At 38.2% G+C, this 20,233-nt stretch overlaps 1 protein-coding gene across 1 annotated transcript in view; it reads right to left on the reverse strand.

Moving 5' to 3' along the window:
• Positions 1-2,250: 2,250 nt before the first annotated feature.
• LOC116895879 (eukaryotic translation initiation factor 1-like) overlaps positions 2,251-20,233 on the reverse strand; it is a 54,959-nt gene continuing 36,976 nt past the window's right edge. The window contains exons 2-3 of the mRNA XM_032896976.1: positions 8,123-8,362; positions 2,251-2,406 (exon numbers count right to left, since the gene is read on the reverse strand). Of these exons, the coding sequence (XP_032752867.1) occupies positions 2,251-2,406; positions 8,123-8,362 (396 nt within the window). The remainder of the gene's footprint in view (positions 2,407-8,122; positions 8,363-20,233) is intronic.

A 20,233-nucleotide genomic window follows, 5' to 3' on the forward strand; every position in this document is an offset into this window, starting at 1 on the left:
GTTTGGTGGCTGTATATGTATGGGCCACATGTGGGGCAGGCTCTAAATGGGTGTTCCTTCTGTCTCTGTTCTAAGCTTTGCCTCCCTATTACCTGCCAAGGGTATTCTTGTTCCGCTTTTAAAGAAGGAGTGAAGCATTCACATTTTGGTCATCCTCCTTGAGTTTCATGTGTTCTGTGTATCTAGCATAATTCAAGCATTTGCTCTAATAGCCACTTATCAATGAGTGCATACCATGTGTGTTTTTCTGTGATTGGCTTGCCTCACTGAGATGATATTTTCCAGTTCTATCCATTGAGATGGATCCTCAGGCAGTTCAATGTCCAGTGTTCTGAGGAACCTCCAGACTGATTTCAGAATGGTTGTACCAGTCTGCAATCCCACCAACAATGGAGGAGTGTTCCTCTTTCTCCGCATCCTCGCCAGCATCTGCTGTCACCTGAGTTTTTGATCTTAGCCATTCTCACTGGTGTGAGGTGAAATTTCAGGGTTGTTTTGATTTGCATTTCCCTTATGACTAAAGATGTTGAACATTTCTTTAGGTGTTTCTCAGCCATTCGGCATTCCTCAGCTGTGAATTCTTTGTTTAGCTCTGAACCCCTTTTTTTAATAGTGTTATTTGTCTCCCTGCGGTCTAACTTCTTGAGTTCTCTGTATATTTTGGATATAAGCCCTCTATCTGTTGTAGGATTGGTAAAGATCTTTTCCCAATCTGTTGGTTGCCGTTTTGTCCTAACCACAGTGTCCTTTGCCTTACAGAAGCTTTGCAGTTTTATGAGATCCCATTTGTTGATTCTTGATCTTAGAGCATAAGCCATTGGTGTTTTGTTCAGGAAATTTTTTCCAGTGCCCATGTGTTCCAGATGCTTCTCTAGTTTCTCTTCTATTAGTTTGAGTGTATGTGGTTTGATGTGGAGGTCCTTTATCCACTTGGACTTAAGCTTTGTACAGGGTGATAAGCATGGATCGATCTGCATTCTTCTACATGTTGACCTCCAGTTGAACCAGCACCATTTGCTGAAAATGCTATCTTTTTTCCATTGGATGTTTTTGGCTCCTTTGTCAAAAAAATCAAGTGACCATAGGTGTGTGGGTTCATTTCTGGGTCTTCAATTCTATTCCATTGGTCTGTCTGTCTGTCTCTGTACCAAAACCATGCAGTTTTTATCACTATTGCTCTGTAATACTGCTTGAGTTCAGGGATAGTGATTCCCCCGTGAAGTCCTTTTATTGTTGAGGATAGTTTTAGCTATCCTGGGTTTTTTGTTATTCCAGATGGATTTGCAAATTGTTCTGTCTAACTCTTTGAAGAATTGGATTGGTATTTTGATGGGGATTGCATTGAATCTGTAGATCGCTTTTGGTAAAATGGCCATTTTTACTATATTAATCCTGCCAATCCATGAGCATGGGAGATCTTTCCATTTTCTGAGGTCTTCTTCAATTTAACAAGCTGTATTTAAATAAGGATTTAAATACATTACATAACATTGAAATTGGAAGGGAAAAGAATACCAAAAGACCAGTTTATTCGTTTACATGGAACTGGGCTGCAACTCGTTTTGAGTTGAAGTCTCTACAGTTAGCCACAAGGTTAATGACACCAGCTTGATTTTTGCTCCCTCCTTGTAAGTTTAACTGATATCCGGCTGATCTTACCCTTCATGTTTCAGCATCCCTTCGTTAGTATAGATATGCCTAAATATAGTGCCCTAGTGGTGAGGTAATATCCATGACTTCTCTAGAAAGGTGGCCTTTTCTTAATTCTGCCTACCTGGTCAGACACCAGGGTTTTTTTTTTTTTTTTTTAATTTTTTTTTTGCCAGAAACTCTATATATTGATATAGCTGCAGTAGTTACCCATACTCTTGGTCACCTGAGCTGTTCAAATGGTGATACTCTTCTAGGGTAGGAGTCTCTGTCAAGGGAGTCCCAATAAACTTCTGTTCACATATACCCATCATATAGCTGTGATTTGGGGGTTCTTGCTTGCCTGAAACCCTGTTATTGCTTTGTTTCAGGGCAGAAACTGTCAGGGATTACTGCTTAACCTGTGTAAATGAGGCACTTCAAGATCTGGCTTTTTTCAGTTTATTGCATGAAGGAGTTACACTATTCCAAGTTAAAAGTATACCCTAAATGAGTACATTAGACAAGCTGTAAGGTTTCTAAACTTGTGACAAGGGACAGAAGGGAAATTCTACTCATTGCAAGGAAATCCTCACTTAAGCTTCAGAAAGCTACAAGCACTTAAAATCCATGAATCTTCAGCTGATCGTCCTTAGCCAGTCCAATTTCTATCAGGAACTGGCATATATTCTTGCATTGGTCATCTTGTAGCTGAATTATTTCTCCATATTCTGCATGTTCAATTACAGTACAATTGCAAGCAAATTTCTTAAACGTCTTCATTAGTGTTGAATTTTGTCAAACTCTAAGGGAGTTCTTCATGTCTTTCTTGAAGTCCTCAAGCATCATGATCAAATATGATTTTGAAACTAGATCTTGCTTTTCTGGTGTGTTGGATATTCAGTGTTTGCTTTGGTGGGAGAATTGGGCTCTGATGATGCCATGTAGTCTTGGTTTCTGTTGCTTGTGTTCCTGTGCTTGCCTCTCACCGTCAGATTGTCTCTGATGTTTCTTTGTTCTGCTATTTCTGACAATGGGTAGACCGTCCTACAGGCCTGTGTGTCAGGAGTGCTCTAAACCGGTTTTCCTGTTTTCTTCCAGCCAGTTATAGGAACAGAGTGTTCTGCTTTCGGGAGTGTAGTCTTTCCTGCCTTCTGGTCTTCAGCTGTTCCTGTGGGCCTGTGTTCTGAGTTGACCAGGAAGGTCGCTTGGAGGAGAAAAGTTGGTGGTACCTGTGGTTCCTTGGCTCAAGTTGTTCGTGGGGGAATTCTTTTGAGCTCCCCATGAGGACGGCTACCAGGACGGCCTGCGTATCCTTTTCTGGGAGCTCCTGTGCTCTGGGGTCCCAGATGGTGTTATGTGTCTTCCTCTGGAGTCAGAAATGTGGGCAGTGTGTAGTTTCTTCTGGCCTCCCAGGCATGTCTGGCCCTCTGAAGGTTTAGCTCTCCCTCCCATAGGATTTGGGTGCAGAGAGCTGTTGTTCAGTCCCTTCAGGTCCCGGCGGTGTCTGGACTGAGTGGGACCTGCCATTCCATTTCCCCTGTCTTCCAGTTCCCAGAGGCCCTATATTGTTTCCTCATGGACCAGGGATGTTGGTAGGGGTGGGCAGTATTGGTGGTCTCTCCCGCTCTGCCGTCTCAGGGGTGCCCATCTGTCTGGGTGGTGAGCTCTCTCTCTCCCATGGGTTTGGGAGCCTCAGTATATGTTTTTATCTATTATGGGAAAGTTAATTTGTGGAGTTCAAAGAACTATACTGAAAGATATTTAGGTAATATTCAATTTACAGCCATCCATACCTAAATATTTTTTAGGGAAGGATGTTTTGCTTATATTAGTAACCATTTGAGTTACTTATTGGTATGTATGCTCAAATTAATGTCCTTGGTCAACAATTATGTCAGAGACTCAGTGTGTTTTCAATGTAGTGTTCAGAAACATTTCTAAAGGCCAGATTCATTCCATCATGATGAGCCTGCCCTTTCCTACACTTTTATGTGAAGATAGATATGATGCTGTTCACAGAGAAGGATCTGTTTTGATAACTGACATTTAAAAATATCAATACTGCTAGTGAGGTTGCTCTATGATCCATTATAACAAAAAAAAAACAAAAGGTTTATTTATATATTATTCATATGCAGATATTGTACCATTTTTGAAAGCACTGCCTTTCTACTGGCCTTTACAGGTTTGGCTCATCACTAGATGTTGCAGATGCATCATGGATAATATATTTGGGTGTGTTTATGTCTGTGTGTTTGTGGGTATTTCCCTTGTTTTCCATGGTATGGAATTGCTTATTTCCTGTGTTTGCTTGAATCTCTGCATCAGGGAGAAACAAAGAAAGAAATGAAAGTCTTTCTAGAATTCACTGAAAAGAAAGGCACAACATACCCAATTCGATGGGGCACAGTAATAGGAGTCGTAAGAGGAAAGTTACTAACATTAGGTGCCTTCTTAACGAAATTATCCTTCTTGTGTTGTAGATTTAGCTAATATTTAATGTGGGGCTTGGATTGCGGATAGATATTGTTGGAATTTGTACTTGTCTTTAAATTTCTCATTTTCCCTTCTTTACCATCTGACTTTGCTAATTGGTTTCAAGTTGTCCCCTATCTCCTGGATCAGAATCAAAAATCTTTCACAGGTCTTTCATATCTGGCCTGAAGTGACTTACCCCTGACCTTTTCTGAGATGGTTCTTTGTCAAATATACAGAATGACTCTATACTGTGCAAAAGAAGACAAAATGTTCCCTTTTTACGACTCAAGTGAACTAGTTAATCTATTCAGTCAACAAACCACCCAGAGATTATTCCGTGCCTAATACCCAGATTTGGAAATAGAGAATAAATAAATGAGTATTGAGTGAAATATTACCAGGCAATCCATCAGAGAAATCACTTGAAAAAGCATGTACTTAAATATTCATCTGTACACACTTAGCCCTCCAAAATACACAGCCATTATTACTGTATATTTTTGCATTGGTATTAAGAATTTTGATAATATCTGAATAGTAATATGTAATGTGACCAGCAGAACTGCAGAACTTCATCTGCTTTATCTTTTGAAACAGTCCTCATTATTATTATTATTATTATTATTATTATTATTATTATTATTTCTGAAAACAAGCTGTATTTAAATAAGGATTTAAATACATTACATAACATTGAAATTGGAAGGGAAAAGAATACCAAAAGACCAGTTTATTCGTTTACATGGAACTGGGCTGCAACTCGTTTTGAGTTGAAGTCTCTACAGTTAGCCACAAGGTTATTGACACCAGCTTGATTTTTGCTCCCTCGTTGTAAGTTTAACTGATATCCGGCTGATCTTACCCTTTATGTTTCAGCATCCCTTCGTTAATATAGATCTGCCTAAATATAGTGCCCTATTGGTGAGCTAATATCCATGATTTCTCTAGAAAGGTGGCCTTTTCTTAATTCTGCCTACCTGGCCAGACACCAGGGTTTTTTTGTTTTTGTTTTTGTTTTTTGTTTTTTTTTTGTTTGTTTGTTTGTTTTTTTTGCCAGAAACTCTATATAGTGACATAGCTGTGGTAGTTACCCATACTCTTGGTCACCTGAGCTGTTCAAATGGTGATACTCTTCTAGGGTAGGGGTCTCTGTCAAGGGAGTCCCAATAAACTTCCGATCACATATACCCATCATATAGCTGTGATTTGGGGGTTCTTGCTTGCCTGAAACCCTGTTATTGCTTTGTTTCAGGGCAGAAACTGTCAGGGATTACTGCTTAACCTGTGTAAATGAGGCACTTCAAGATCTGGCTTTTTTCAGTTTATTGCATGAAGTGGTTACACTATTCCAAGTTAAAAGTATACCCTAAATGAGTACATTAGACAAGCTTTAAGGTTTCTAAACTTGTAACAAGGGACAGAGGGGAAATTTTACTCATTGCAAGGAAATCCTCACTTAAGCTTCAGAAAGCTACAAGCACTTAAAATCCATGTATCTTCAGCTCTTCGTCCTTTCCAGTCCAATTTCTATCAGGAACTGGCATATATTCTTGCATTGGTCATCTTGTAGCTGAATTATTTCTCCATATTCTGCATGTTCAATTACAGTACATTTGCAAGCAAATTTCTTAAACGCCTTCACTAGTTTCTTTTTTAAAATTTTTATTAGACATGTTCCTTTACTTACATTTCACATGTTATTCCCTGTCTGAGTTTCCTGTCCATAAGACCCCATCTCTTCCACTCCCTCTCCCCCATACAGATATTCCTCTGTACATCGTCCATATTGCCCCCATCCCCATACTCCCCTCCACTGGGGTTCCAACCTTGCCAGGACCAATTGCTACCCCTTCCCCTGGTGCCCCAAAATGGCTATTCTCTGCTACACATGCAGTTGCAGCCCTGGGTCAGTCCATGTATAGTCTTTCAGTAGTGGTTTAGTCCCTGAAGCTCTGGTGTATTTGCATTGTTGTTTTTATGGGGTTGCAAACTCCTTCAACTCTTTCAATACTTCCTCTAAATTCCCCCAAGGGTGTCCTGTTCTCAGTTCAGTGATTTCCTGCTAGAATTGCCCTCTATATTGGACATGCTCTTGAAATGTCTCTCAGGAGAGATCTATTCTGGTCCCTTTTAGCATGCATTTTTTAGCTTCATCAATCTTACCTAGTTTTGTGGCTGTAAATATATGGGCTTCATGTGAGGCAGGCTCTGAATGGCCATTCCTTTAGTTGCTGCTCTACACTTTGCTTCCATGTCCCCTCCCATGGATAATTTGTTCCCGTTTTAAGAAGGAGTAGGATCATCTGTATTTTTGTCCTCCTTCTTCTTGAGCTTCCTGTGGTCTGTGGATTGTATCTTGGGTAATTCGAGCTTTTTGGCTAATATCCACTTAACAATGCTTGCATACCAAGTGTGATTTTCTCTGATTGAGTTACCTCACTCAGCATGATACTTTTTAGTTCATTCCATTTGCCTATGAATTTCATGAAGTCATTGTTTTTGATAGCTAAGTAGTACTCAATTGTGTAGATGTACCATATTTTTTAATCCATTCCTCTGTTGAAGGGCATCTGGCTTCTTTCCAGCCTCTGCTTGTTATAAATAAGGTTGCTATGAACATAGTGGAGCATGAGTCTTTGTTGTATATTGGAGCATCTTTTAGGAATATGCCCTGGAGAAGTATAGCTGGGTCCTCAGTAAGGGAAATGTCCAATTTTCTGAGGAATCTCCAGAATGATTTCCAGAGTGACTGTACCAGTTTGCAAATTCACGAACAATGGAGGAGTGCTCCTCTTTCTCCACATCACAGCCAGCATCTGCTGGCATCAGAGTTTTTTATCTTAGCCACTCTGACTGGTATGAGGTGGAATCACAGGGTTGTGTTGATTTGCATTTCTCTGATGACTAAGGATGTTGAATGTTTCTTTAGGTGCCTTTTGGCCATCCATTAATTCTCAGCTGAGAATGTTTTGGTTTGCTCTGTACCACATTTTTAAATAAGGCTATTTGTCTCTCTGGAGTCTAACTTCTTGAGTTCTTTGTATATTTTGGATTTTAGTCATCTATCAGATGTAGAATTGATAAAGAATTTTTCCCAATCTGTTGGTTGCCATTTTGTCCTAACAATAGTGTCTTTTGCTTTACAGAAGCTTTGCAGTTTTATGAGGTCCCATTTGTCCATTCTTGATCTTAGAATATAAGCCATTGCTGTGTTGTTTAGGAAATATTCCCTAGTGCCCATGTGTTAAAGATTCTTCCCCACCTTTTCTTCTATTAGTTTGAGTGTATCTCGTTTGATGTATAGGTACTTGATCCACTTGTACTTAAGCTTTGTACATGCTGATAAGAATGGTTTGAATTGCAATCTTCTACATGTTGACCCTCAGTTAACAATCACCATTTGTTGAAAATGCTGTCTTTCTTCCATTGGATGGTTTTAGCTTCTTTTTCAAAGATCAAGTGACCATAGGTGTGTGGGTTCATTTCTGGGTCTTCAATTCTCTTCCACTGATTTATTTGCCTGTTGCTGTACCAATACCATACAGTTTTTATGACTATTGCTATGAAATACTGAATGAAGTCAGGGATGTTGAGTCCCTGAATAGTTCTTTTATTATTGAGGATAGTATTTGCTCTCCTTTTTTTTTTATCCTGATGAATTTGTAAATTGCTCTTTCTATCTCTATAAAGAATTGGGTAGGACATTTGATGGGGATTGCATTGAATCTGTATATTGCTTTTGGCAAAATGGTCATCTTTACTATATTAGGCCTACCAATCCATGAGCATGGAAGCATTTCCATCTTCTGAGATCTTCCTCAATTTCCTTCTTCATTGATTTTAAGTTCTTTTCATACATATCTTTCACTTGCTTGGTTAAAATCACATCAAAATATTTTATATTATTGGGACTATTTTGAAGGGTGTAATTTACCTCATTTCCTTCTCAGCCTGTTTATCCTTTGAGTAGAGGAAGCCTACTGATTTGTTTGAATCAATTTTATACCCTGACACTTTGGTGAAGTTGTTTCACTAGTTTCTTTTTATTGTAATCACCAGTGATCCCTTGGACAATTGTCAGGGTCTTCCTGTTTCTCTGTTGAATTCTTATAAGGAAATAATCCTCAGTTCCAGCAGGAAGCAGGTCATCACCCACACTTGCATCATCAAAGGGGTTGAAAGAGTGGTGGTTCTGGATCGCAGACCTACAATATGATTCCCTTTCCTTAGTGGAAATGGCCTGCTGATGCAGCTGTGGAAGAAGGCAGGCTGCGATTAGGGGGTGGTGGTTGGGGCATAGTGTTGGAAGGAGCTGGTTTGAGGGGGAGGCAGCTGAATCCTTTGAAGCAGCTCAGTGACTAAGGTCCATAATTATTATTTTTAAGACCTGGGTATTGAAAAAATTGAGGTGCTCTAGACTCCAAACATAGGTAGATATTTTTTTTTCAGATTCTTGTCTAATTTTCATAAAGGTATCAAAATACTCATTTAAGAGTGGAAGACAAACACTTAAAATCTGATTGGTCATAGAGTCATTGGAAAACATCTTTTAGTATTTCCTTTTCTTTTTAAAATAATCTGTGCATTTCTTTCTTTCTTTCTTCCTTCCTTTCTTTCTTTCTTCCTTTCTTTCTTTCTTGTTGCTTTTCCATAGATACTGTTTTTTTTTGTTTTTTTAAAATATATTTTATTCACATTTTAATTTATATTTAAAATCTTATTCCCTTTCCTGGTTTACCATCCATAACCCCCATGCCTCCCCATCTCATCTCCCATCCCCCTTCTTCTATGAGGGTATTCCTTCTTTCAAAGCCCGAAATCCTTCCAGCCTCCCAATCCTGATATTCCCCTTCATTGGGTGATACAGCCTTGGGAGGACCAAGGGCTTCTCCTCTCATTCGTGCACAACAAGGCATAGAGAACTCCAAATAGATAGGACCAGAAAAAATTCCTCACATCACAAAATAGTCAAAACCCTAAATGCACAAAACAAAGAAAGATATTTAAAGCAGTAAGGGATGACGGTAAAGTAACATACAAAGGCAGACCTATAAGAATTACACCAGACTTCTCACAGGGGCTATGAAAGCCAGAAAATCCTAGGCAGATGTCATCTAGACACTAAGAGAAGACAAATGCCAGCCCAGGCTACTATGTCTAGCAAAACTCTCAAATAACATAGATGGAGAACCCAAGATAATCCAAGAGAAAAGCAAATTTGCACCATAACGTTCTACAAATCCAGCTGTACAAAATATAATAGATGGAAAACTCCAACAGAGGGAGGAAAACTACACCCTAGAAGAAGCAAGAAACTAATCTTCTTGCAACAAAACCAAAAGAAGAGATTCACACAAACATAATTCCACCTCTAACAAGGAAAATAACAGGAAGGAACAATGACTATTCCTTAATATTTCTTAAGACCAATGGAACCAATTCTCCAATAAAAAGATATTGACTAACAGACATGATATGTAAAGAAGACCCAGCATTTTACTGCATACAGGAAACAACCTCAGAGACAAAGAGAGGTACTACCTCAGAGTAAAAGACTGGAAAACAACTTTCCACACAAATGGTCCAAAGAAACAAGTTGGAGTAGCTCATTGTAATATCAAATAAAATTGAGGTTCAACCAAAAGAAAATGAATGACATTCCATATTTTTCAAAAAATTCCACCAAGTTGAACTCCCAGTCTTGAATAAGTTCCAAATGCAAGGTCACCTACATTCATAAAGGAAACCTTAATAAAGCTCTTAGTCACCCATTGTACCTCACACCATAATAGAGGGAGACTTCAACATCCTACTCTCATCAATGGTGAGATCATGGAACAGAGGCAAAACAGAAACATATAGAAACTAAGAAGTGATGAACCCAATGGATTTAACAGATATCTGTAGAACATTTCATCCTAAAATGAAAGAATATACCTTTTTCTCAGTACATCATGGTACCTTCTCGATAATAGTCCATAAAATTGGACACAAAACAGGACTCAACAGATACTGGAAGATTTAAATAATCACATGCACACTGTAAGATCACCGTGGACTAAGTCTGGTTTTGAAAAACAACAAAAATGACAGAAAGCCCACATATACATGGAAGTTGAACAAAGCTCCACTCAATGATAATTTGGTCAGGGAAGAAATAATGAAAGAAATTAAAGACATTTTGGAAATTAATGAACAGGAAGAAACAACATACCCAAACTTATGGGACACGATGAAAGCAGTGCTAAGAGAAAAACTCATAGGTCTGAGTGCCTTCAAAAAGGAACATGAGTGAGCAAACATTAGCAGTTTGACAGCACACCTAAAAGCTCTAGCACAAATAGAAACCAATACACCGAAGAGGAGTAAAGGCAGGAATTAATCAAAGTCATGGCGGACATCAACCAAGTAGAAACAAAAAGCACTATATAAAGAATCAACAAAACCAGGAGCTGGTTCTTTGAGAATATCAACAAGATAGATAAACCCTTAGTCACCCTAACCAGAGGGCACAGAGAGTGTATCCAAATTAGTAAAATCAGAAATGAAGAGAGAGACATGACAACACAATCTGATGAAATTCAGAAAACCATCAGATCATACTACAAAAGCCTATATTCCCCAAACTGAAAAATATGGGTGAAATGGATATTTTTCTAGACAGATTCCAGGTCCCAAAGTTAAATCAGGATTAGATAAACCATCTAAGCTGTCCGATAATTCCTAAAGAAATATAAGCACTTATTAAAAGTCTTCCAACCAAAAGAAGTACAGGACCAGATGGGTTTAGTGCAGAATTCTCATAGACTTTCTGGAAGACATCATATCAATACTGCCCACACGATTACACAAAATAGAAACAGAAGAATCACCACCCAATTCCTTCTTTAAAGCCACAATTATGCTTATAGCTAAACCAAAGAAAGTTCCAACCAAGAAAGAGAACTTCAGATGAATTCCCCTTATGAGGACCATGCAAAAATACTCAATAAAGTTCTCGCAAACTGAATCCAAGAAAACAGCCCAATCTTATTGATTACTCCCTAAAGGTAGACTAGCCGTTCTCTAGTGATTTTATTCTATTTCAAGTTAAAATACAGTGAATGAGAACACTAGAAAATGTAGATTTTCACATATGATCATTCTATCTTAAATACAGTGCATAGGTCTAGCTATGTTCTACAAATTTTCGCATGGCATCAGTAAATAAGGAAATTTACTGTATTTACATGGTTGTTCTCTCATTCTAGAGTGATGCTTTTTAAACAATATTGTTGTGTTTGCCTTTTTAAACTGTATTAACATTCATTGACTTTATTTCATCACATTCAATACATTTTCTCTCTTGCTTCTCTACATGTGCTTTTATTATACTTGTTCTTTCAAATTTAGTTTCTTTGATATTCAATCAAGTAATAAGTAGATCCCTCCTATCAACTTTCTTCATACTAGTCCACCATTCAGGTAAGCATCTACAGGCTGATTCGGAAAATTTCTGTCTCTGTGTATTAAAGGTTAGTCGTAAGGTTTTCCTCTGTCACATCAAACTTTCTTTCTTCAGCAATTTACATTTCTTAAAATTTTTATATCTTTTAAAGGGATATTTTTCACAGTTATAATATGTTTTCTTTCTCAAGCTTAGTCTTTTTGCCAGAACATATTCAAAGCTAGTGATGACATGTGATCTTTTATTTGAATCAATTTAACTGTAAGTCTCAGGTTCATAGATCCTGGCTCTTCGCCATAAGAAAAGGTGATACTTTTTCCTTAAATAAGCTTTCTCCCTGGAGCCTTATCAGCTTACACTGCATACCTTAGACTTAGCAAGAGGCAGACAACCAGGGAAATGTCTTAATCCCCCTCCTCTTCAGGCTTTTTGTTAGTGTATAGTTACAAGTGTGATTGTGTCCCAAAGACAAGAGTGAAGCTCATAAATCCTAGAGATGTGAGATAGCAACCAAGGTAGAAAAGACAATGCTCTACTTAAAGAAGGAGTTTCTGGACAATAAGATGCTTTTGTCTAGAAAATAAGACCATGTGTCCACGGGCTAAAGATGATGATAAAGATAAAAGGTTTGAATTGCAAACTCAGCAACCTCTTCTTCATCCCAGGCTTGGATTTGTATCTATCACATGGCATCATTTATTCCAATGTCAGTTGTGAGCAAACTTTCAGAAAAAGTTATGTTTATGATGTAATATTTGGTTGTTTCTATTGCTGGAACTTCTGAGTCAGGACTGTCCTGTCTGAATCTCATTTTGCTGTTGATATTGCAACCATTTTCTATGATCTATAGAATATCCTGATTATCTTTTTAATTAAGGGTTTTCTAAGTACTGTGGTACATAAGTGTCTGTTGATAAGTTTTATTTATGGTTTATGTTCAGGACCAGAACAAGAAATATAAAAATAGCAGGGGTCTATAATATACTTTAGTTATGTTTTCCTCAGAACTGAATCTGGAGCTTTGGCAGACTAGAGGACAATACATGTAAGGGAGTTAAAACTGTACTATAGTTTTCTAGATAATGCTAGCTACACCTACCAAATATATCCCTGTTTTCTGTTATTTACCTTTCCTGTCTCAGCATCATCTCCAGATATCCATACATTCCAAAGAATCCTTCCTTTCATTTCATTTCTTAGAGGACTCCTAACACTTATTCTGGTTTCTCAGCTTGTGCCTTTCCCAAATGCCCTTGCCATTCTTTCCTACATGGAAAGTTCACATTAAAATGCTTCTGTAAACAGAGGACCTGATCATCCTCAAAGGCTTATAACCTCACATTATTTCTAGGGAAAAAATTTGAAGACTTGGATTTAATACCTGGGGTTCTGATTTTTCAGATCTAACCCCCTGACACCTGCATCAAAAATTTCAGTCCCTCACAGTGCTATTATATCAGGAGTTATAGGAAGTACCAACTTGCTGTGTCCAAATTTTCTTGTCAAATCAACTGAGAGTAAATCTATAGTAGAAAATGAAGTGATCCTATTCAGTAATCATGAGCACCAATCTCTTTAGTCAAACTTGCCTATAGGACTTCCAGAGCCTAACTCCACAGGGCCCAGATACAACGGAAAGATAATTGGGCTTTTGTAAGACCTCATCAGGGAAGTCAGAAGATATTTTATTTATTTATTATTGATTTATTTTATTTTTTCATTAATTTGAGTATTTCTTATTTACATTTCGAGTGTTATTCCCATTCCCGGTTTCCGGGCCAACATCCCCCTAAACCCTCCCCTTCCCCTTCTTTACGGGTGTTCCCCTTCCCATCCTAACCCCATTACCGCCCTCCCTCCAACAATCACGTTCACTGGGGGTTCAGTCTTAGCAGGACCAACGGCTTCCCCTTCCACTGGTGATCTTACTAGGCTAATCATTGCTACCTATAAGGTTAGAGTCCAGGGTCAGTCCATGTATAGTCTTTAGGTAGTGGCTTAGTCCCTGGAAGCTCTTGTTGCTTGGCATTGTTGTTCATATGGGGTATTGAGCCCATTCAAGCTCTTCCAGTCCTTTCTCTGATTCCTTCAACGGGGGTCCTGTTCTCAGTTCAGTAGTTTGCTGCTGACATTCGCCTATGTACTTGCTGTATTCTGGCTGTGCCTCTCAGGAGAGATCTACATCCGGTTCCTGTCATCCTGCACTTCTTTGCTTCATCCATCTTGTCTAATTGGGTGGCTGGATATGTATGGGCCACATGTGGGGAAGGCTCTGAATGGGTGTTCCTTCTGTGTCTGTTTTAATCTTTGCCTCTCTATTCCCTGCCAAGGGTATTCTTGTTCCCCTTTTAAAGAAGGAGTGAAGCATTCACATTTTAGTCATCCTTCTTGAGTTTCATGTGTTCATCTAAAATTCAAGCATTTGGGTAATAGCCACTTATCAGTGCATACCATGTGTGTTTACTGTGATGGGTTACCTACTCAGGATGATATTTTCCAGTTCAAACATTTGCCTATGAATTTCATAAAGTAATTTTTTTTGATAGCTGAGTAATATTCCATTGTGTAGATGTACCACATTTTCTGTATCCATTCCTCTGTTGAAGGGCATCTGTGTTTTTTCCAGCTTCTGGCTATTATAAATAAGGCTGCTATGAACATAGTGGAGCATGTGTCTTTTTTTTATCGTTGGGACAAGGTATATGGTCCTCAGGTAGTTAAATGTCCAATTTTCTGAGGAACCTCCAGACTGATTTCCAGAATTGTTGTACCAGTCTGCAATCCCACCACCAATGGAGGAGTGCTCCTCTTTATCCACATCCTCGCCAGCATTTGCTGTCACCAGGGTGTTTGACCTTAGCCATTCTCACTGCTGTGAGGTGAAATCTCAGGGTTGTTTTGATTTGCTTTTCCCTTATGACTAAAGATGTTGAACATTTCTTTAGGTGTTTCTCAGCCATTCCGCATTCCTCAGCTGTGAATTCTTTGTTTAGCTCTGAACTGCATTTTTAATAGGGTTATTTGTCTCCCTGCGTTCCAACTTCTTGAGTTCTTTGTATATTTTGGATATAAGCCCTCTATCTGTTGTAGAATTGGTAAAGTTCTTTTCTGAATCTGTTCATTGCTGTTTTGTCCTAACAACAGTGTCGTTTGCATTACTGAAGCTTTGCAGTTTTATGAGATCCCATTTGTCGATTCTTGATCTTAGAGCATAAGCCATTGTTGTTTTGTTCATGAAATATTTTCAAGTGCCCATGTGTTCGAGATGCTTCCCCACTTTTTCTTCTATTAGTTTGAGTGTATCGGGTTTCATGTGGAAGTCCTTGATCCACTTGGACTTAAGCTTTGGACAGCATGATAAGCGTGGATCGATCTTCATTCTTCTACATGTTGACCTCCAGTTGAGCCAGCACCCTTGGCTGAAAATGCTATCTTTTTTTCCATTGGATGGTTTTGGCTCCTTTGTCCAAAATCAAGTGACCATAGGTGTGCGGGTTCATTTCTGGGTCTTCAATTCTATTCCATTGGTCTATCTGTCTGTCTCTGTACCAATACCATGCAGTTTTTATCACTATTGCTCTGTAATACTGTTTGAGTGATTCCCCCTGAAGTCCTTTTATTGTTGAGGATAGCTTTTTCTATCCTGGGTTTTTGTTATTCCAGATGAATTTGCAAATTTTTCTGTCTAACTCTTTGAAGAATTGGATTGGTATTTTGATGGGGATTGCATTGAAGATTGCTTTTGGTAAAATGGCCATTTTTACTATATTAATCCTGCCAATCCATGAGCATGGGAGATCTTTCCATCTTCTGAGGTCTTCTTCAATTTCTTTCTTCCGAGGCTTGAAGTTCTTATTGTACAGATCTTTTAATTGCTTGGTTAAAGTCACACTGAGGTACTTTATATTATTTGGGTCTATTATGAAGGGTGTTGTTTCCCTAATTTCTTTCTCGGCTTGTTTCTCTTTTGTGTAGAGGAAGGCTACTGATATATTTGAGTTAATTTTATACCCAGCCACTCTGCTGAAGTTGTTTATCAGCTTTAGTAGTTCTCTGGTGGAACTTTTGGGATCACTTAAATATACTATCATATCATCTGCAAATAGTGATACTTTGACTTCTTCTTTTCCAATCTGTATCCCCTTCATCTCCTTTTGTTGGTCAGAAGATATTTTAACTGAAACAATATATACTTAGTATTAACTAGTAAATGATGAATATTTCAAACTCTCAAATCTCCTAGTCCTGTACTTTTTGTAGTGATATTTATAGCATTGATAGTATTTTAGTACTAATTTTTTTATGTCAGATAAATCACTAAATGTGCATTAACCATACTTACAGTCTTAATACTTGTCTTTAAGTTGTGTGATTTCTAAGCATTTCCTGGTGGTAGGGATACACATTTAAAGGAAGTATATAAACTCTTTGTATGTACATGATGATACATTCAAGAAGGTAAAGTTTGGACCTGACCTCGTCCCACAGCTCACTATACTCAGATTACATGGGGAGAGAGATGGACTCTCAGAAGTGCACAGGGGAGATGACCACTTCTGTTCACATTCCTGGCCCAAGAAGAACCAGCCTGAAGCAGTCTGGATATAAGGAACCTAGGCGCAATCAGGGACATGTTGTCTCTGGTTTCATGCCTGTGCCTGGAGCTGAAAGCTGGTCTCCAGGAGCACTGACAAGTGTGAGAGCAGAAGTAAGACCACCACTTCTGCTCTGAGGGACCAGCCTGGAGACTTCAGAACATAGGAATTGAAAAGCAGTCTGGGAAAGGATCCCTCCACATTGTGCTTTCTCTCAGAGCTGACCTGGTTACATATCTCCCCTGGGGAGAGAGCTGGACTCTCCAAAATGAGGACAATCCTGAGAGCACAGGTGAAACCACCACTTTTGCCCCCTTTTCTGGACCTAGAGGTATCAGCCTGGTGACATTTGGACAGAGGCACCAAACAACAGTCTTGGACAGGATACTTCTGGTTTCTGCCTGGGCCCAGATATTACACTTTGACACAACTCTCTATACCCAGATCTCATGGGCAAAAGTCAGCCTCCAGGAGTGCTAAAACAGAGGCTTATATGAGAGTCAAGCTATTTTAAGAGATAGCAAGACCAACTAACAGCAGAGATAACCAGATTGCAAGAGGTGTGTATAGTACCTAAAGAACAAATCAACACTACTTGGGAACATCAGAACACAGTTCTCCCACCAGAGCAAATATTAGATATCCCAACACACCAGAAAAGCAAGATTTGTATTTAAAATCATATCTCATGATGAAGATAGAGGACTTTAAGTAGGACATAAATAACTCTCATAAAGAAATACAGGACAACACAGGTAAACAAGTAGAAACCCTTAAAGTGGAAACACAAAAAGTCCTTTAAGGAATGATAGGAAAACAAGCAAACAAGTGAAGCAATTGAACAAAACCATACAGGATTTAAAAATAGAAATAGAAACAATAAAGAAAACACAAAGGAGGCAACTCTGGATATAGAAAACCCAGGAAAGAGATCAGGAGTCATAGATGCAACCATCAGCAACAGAATTCAAAATAGAAGACAGAATCTCAAAGGCAGAATATACCTTAGAAAACATTGACACAACCATCAAAGATAATGTAAATTGCAAAAAGCTACTAACACAAAATATCCAGGAAATTCAGGACAAAATAAGAAGGGCCAGGAAGTGTCTTTAACAAAATTATAGGAAAAAACTTCCCTAACCTAAAGAAAGATGCTCACAAACATACAAGACACCAACAGAACTCCAAAGAGATTGGACCCGAAAAGAAATTCCTCCCTTGACATAATAATCAAAACTGTGAATGCACAAAACAAAGAAACATATTAAAAAGCAGTAAGGGAATAAGGTCAAGTAACATATGAAGCAGACCTAACAGAATTACACCAGACATCTCAGCAGAGATTATGAAAGCCACAAGTTCCTGGGCAGATGTCATGCAAACCCTAAGAGAAGACAACAGCCAGCCCAGGCTATTATGTCCAGAAAAACTCTCAATTAACATAGATTGAGAAACCAAGATATTCTAAGAGAAAACCAAATTTGCTCAATATCTATCCACAAATCCTGCTCTACAAAGAATAATAAATGGAAAACTCTGACACCAGGTGGGAAACTACATCCTAGGAAAATCCAGAGAATAATCTTCTTGCAACATACCCAAAAGAAGTGAGTCACACAAACATAATTCTACTTCTAACAACACACATAACAGGAGACAACAATCTCTATTTTATAATATCCCTGAACATAAATGGACTCAGTTTCCCAATAAAAAGACATAGACTAACCATCTGGATATTTAAAGAGACACAACATTTTGATGCATAGAGAAAACACACCTCAGTGACAAAGAAAGACAGTACCTCAGAGTAAAAGGCAGGAAAAGAATTTTTCTAGCAAGTAGTCCCAAGAAACAAGCTGAAGTAGCTATTCTAATATTCAATAAAATATACTTTCAATCAAAGCTATCAGAAAGATAAGGAAGGATACTTCATATTCATCAAAGGAAAAATCCTCTAAGATAAACTCTTTTAAGTACTGAATATCTATGCTCCAGACGAAAGGGCATCTATAATCATAAAAGAAAACTTAGTAAAGCTCAAAGCACACATTGCACACATTGTGAGGACAAAAAATAGTTTGAGACTTCAAACCCCACTCCCAGCAATGGACAGATCGTGGAAACAGAAACTAAACAGAGATATAGAAAAACTAACAAAAGTCATGAACCAAATGGATTCAACAGATATCTATAACACTTTCCATCCTAACAGAAAAGGATATCCTTTTTTTCTCAGCAACTCATAGTATCTTCTCCAAAATTGACCATATAGTTGGTGATAAAACAGTTCTCAACTGATACAAGACGTTTGATGTAATGCCATGCATCCTTTCAAATCACCATGAACTGACTTTTTATAATAACAACAAAAACAACAGAAAGCTCATGTTCACATGGAATCTGAGCAATGTTATACTCAGTGATAACTTTGGGAATACATTATAAACTTTTTAAAATTTACTGCAAATGAATGTACAACATACCCAAACTTACGGGACACAATGAAAGAAGTAAAAAGAGGAAAGCTCATAGCTCTACGTGCCTCTAAAAAATTAGAGAAAGATTACACTAGTGGCTTGACAGAACACATAAAAGCTCTAGAATAAAAAGAAGCCAATACACCCAAGAAGAGTAGAAGGCAGGAAATAATCAAACTCAGTGTGAAACCAACCAAGTAGAAGCAAAAAGGAGTATACAAAGAATCCACAAAACCAGGAGCTGGTTCTTTGAGAAAATGAACAAGATAGATAAACCCTTAGCCAGACTAATCAGAGCTCACAGAGAGAGTATCTAAATTAACAAAATCAGAAATGAAAGGGAGACTTAACAACAGAAACTGAAGAAACTTATAAATCATCAGATCCTACTACAAAAGCCTATATTCAACAAAACTGGAAACTCTGGATGATATTGACAATATTCTATACAGATACCAGGTACCAAAGTTAAATCAGGATCAGATAAACCATATAAACAGTTCCATAACTAAGAAAGTAATAGACGCAGTTATTAAGAATGTCCCAACTGAAAAGCCCAGGACCAGGTATTTTTAATGCCAAATGCTCTCAGACCTTCATAGAAGACCTCATACCAATACTATTCCTATTATTTCGTAAAATAGAAACAGAAGGAACATTATATAATTCCTACTAAGAATCCACAATTACGCTTATACCTAAACCATACAAAGACACAATAACTTCAGGCCAATTTCCTTTATGAATACTGATGCAAAAGTACTCAATAAAATTCATAGGCAAATGGAATGAACTAGAAAATATCATCCTCAGTGAGGTTACTCAATCACAGAAAAACACACTTGGTATGCACTCATTGATAAGTGAATATTATCCAAAAGCTCAAATTACTCAAGATGTAATCTACAGATCAGAGAAAGCTCAAGAAGAGAGATGACCAAAATGCAGATGCTCCCACTCCTTCTTAAAAGGGGGAAAATATTCATAGGAGGGGATATGGAAGCAAAGTTTAGAGCAGTGACTCAAGGAATGGTTGTTCAGAGCTTGCCCCACATGAGGCATATATATATATACATATATATATATATATATATATATATATATATATATATATATATATATATATATATATATACAACCATGAAACCTAGTTAAGATTGATAAAGCTAAAAAAGGCGTCAGAATAGGGACTGGATATAGACCTCTCTTGAGAGACACATCCAGAACATGTCCAATACAGAGGTCAATGCTAGCATCAAACCACAGAATTGAGAACAGGACCCCATTGAGGGGAATTAGAGGAAGTATTGAAAGAGTTGATGGAGCTTGAAACGCATAAAAACAACAATGCCAACCAACCAGAACTTCCAAGGACTAAACCACTACCAAAAGACTATACATGGTCTGAACCAGGGCTCCAACTATATATGTAGCAGAGAATAGCCTTGTTGGGGCACCAGTAGAAGGGATAGCCCTTGGTCTTGACAAAGTTGGACCCCCAGTGCAGGGGAATATTGGGGAGGGCAATAAGTGGGATGGTTGTGGGAATACCCATTTGGGGGAGTGGGAGGGGAGGGAATGGGGGCTTATGGACAGGA

Source organism: Rattus rattus, chromosome 3 (assembly GCF_011064425.1).
Source record: "Rattus rattus isolate New Zealand chromosome 3, Rrattus_CSIRO_v1, whole genome shotgun sequence".
In the NCBI taxonomy this organism is placed as follows: Eukaryota; Metazoa; Chordata; class Mammalia; order Rodentia; family Muridae; genus Rattus; species Rattus rattus.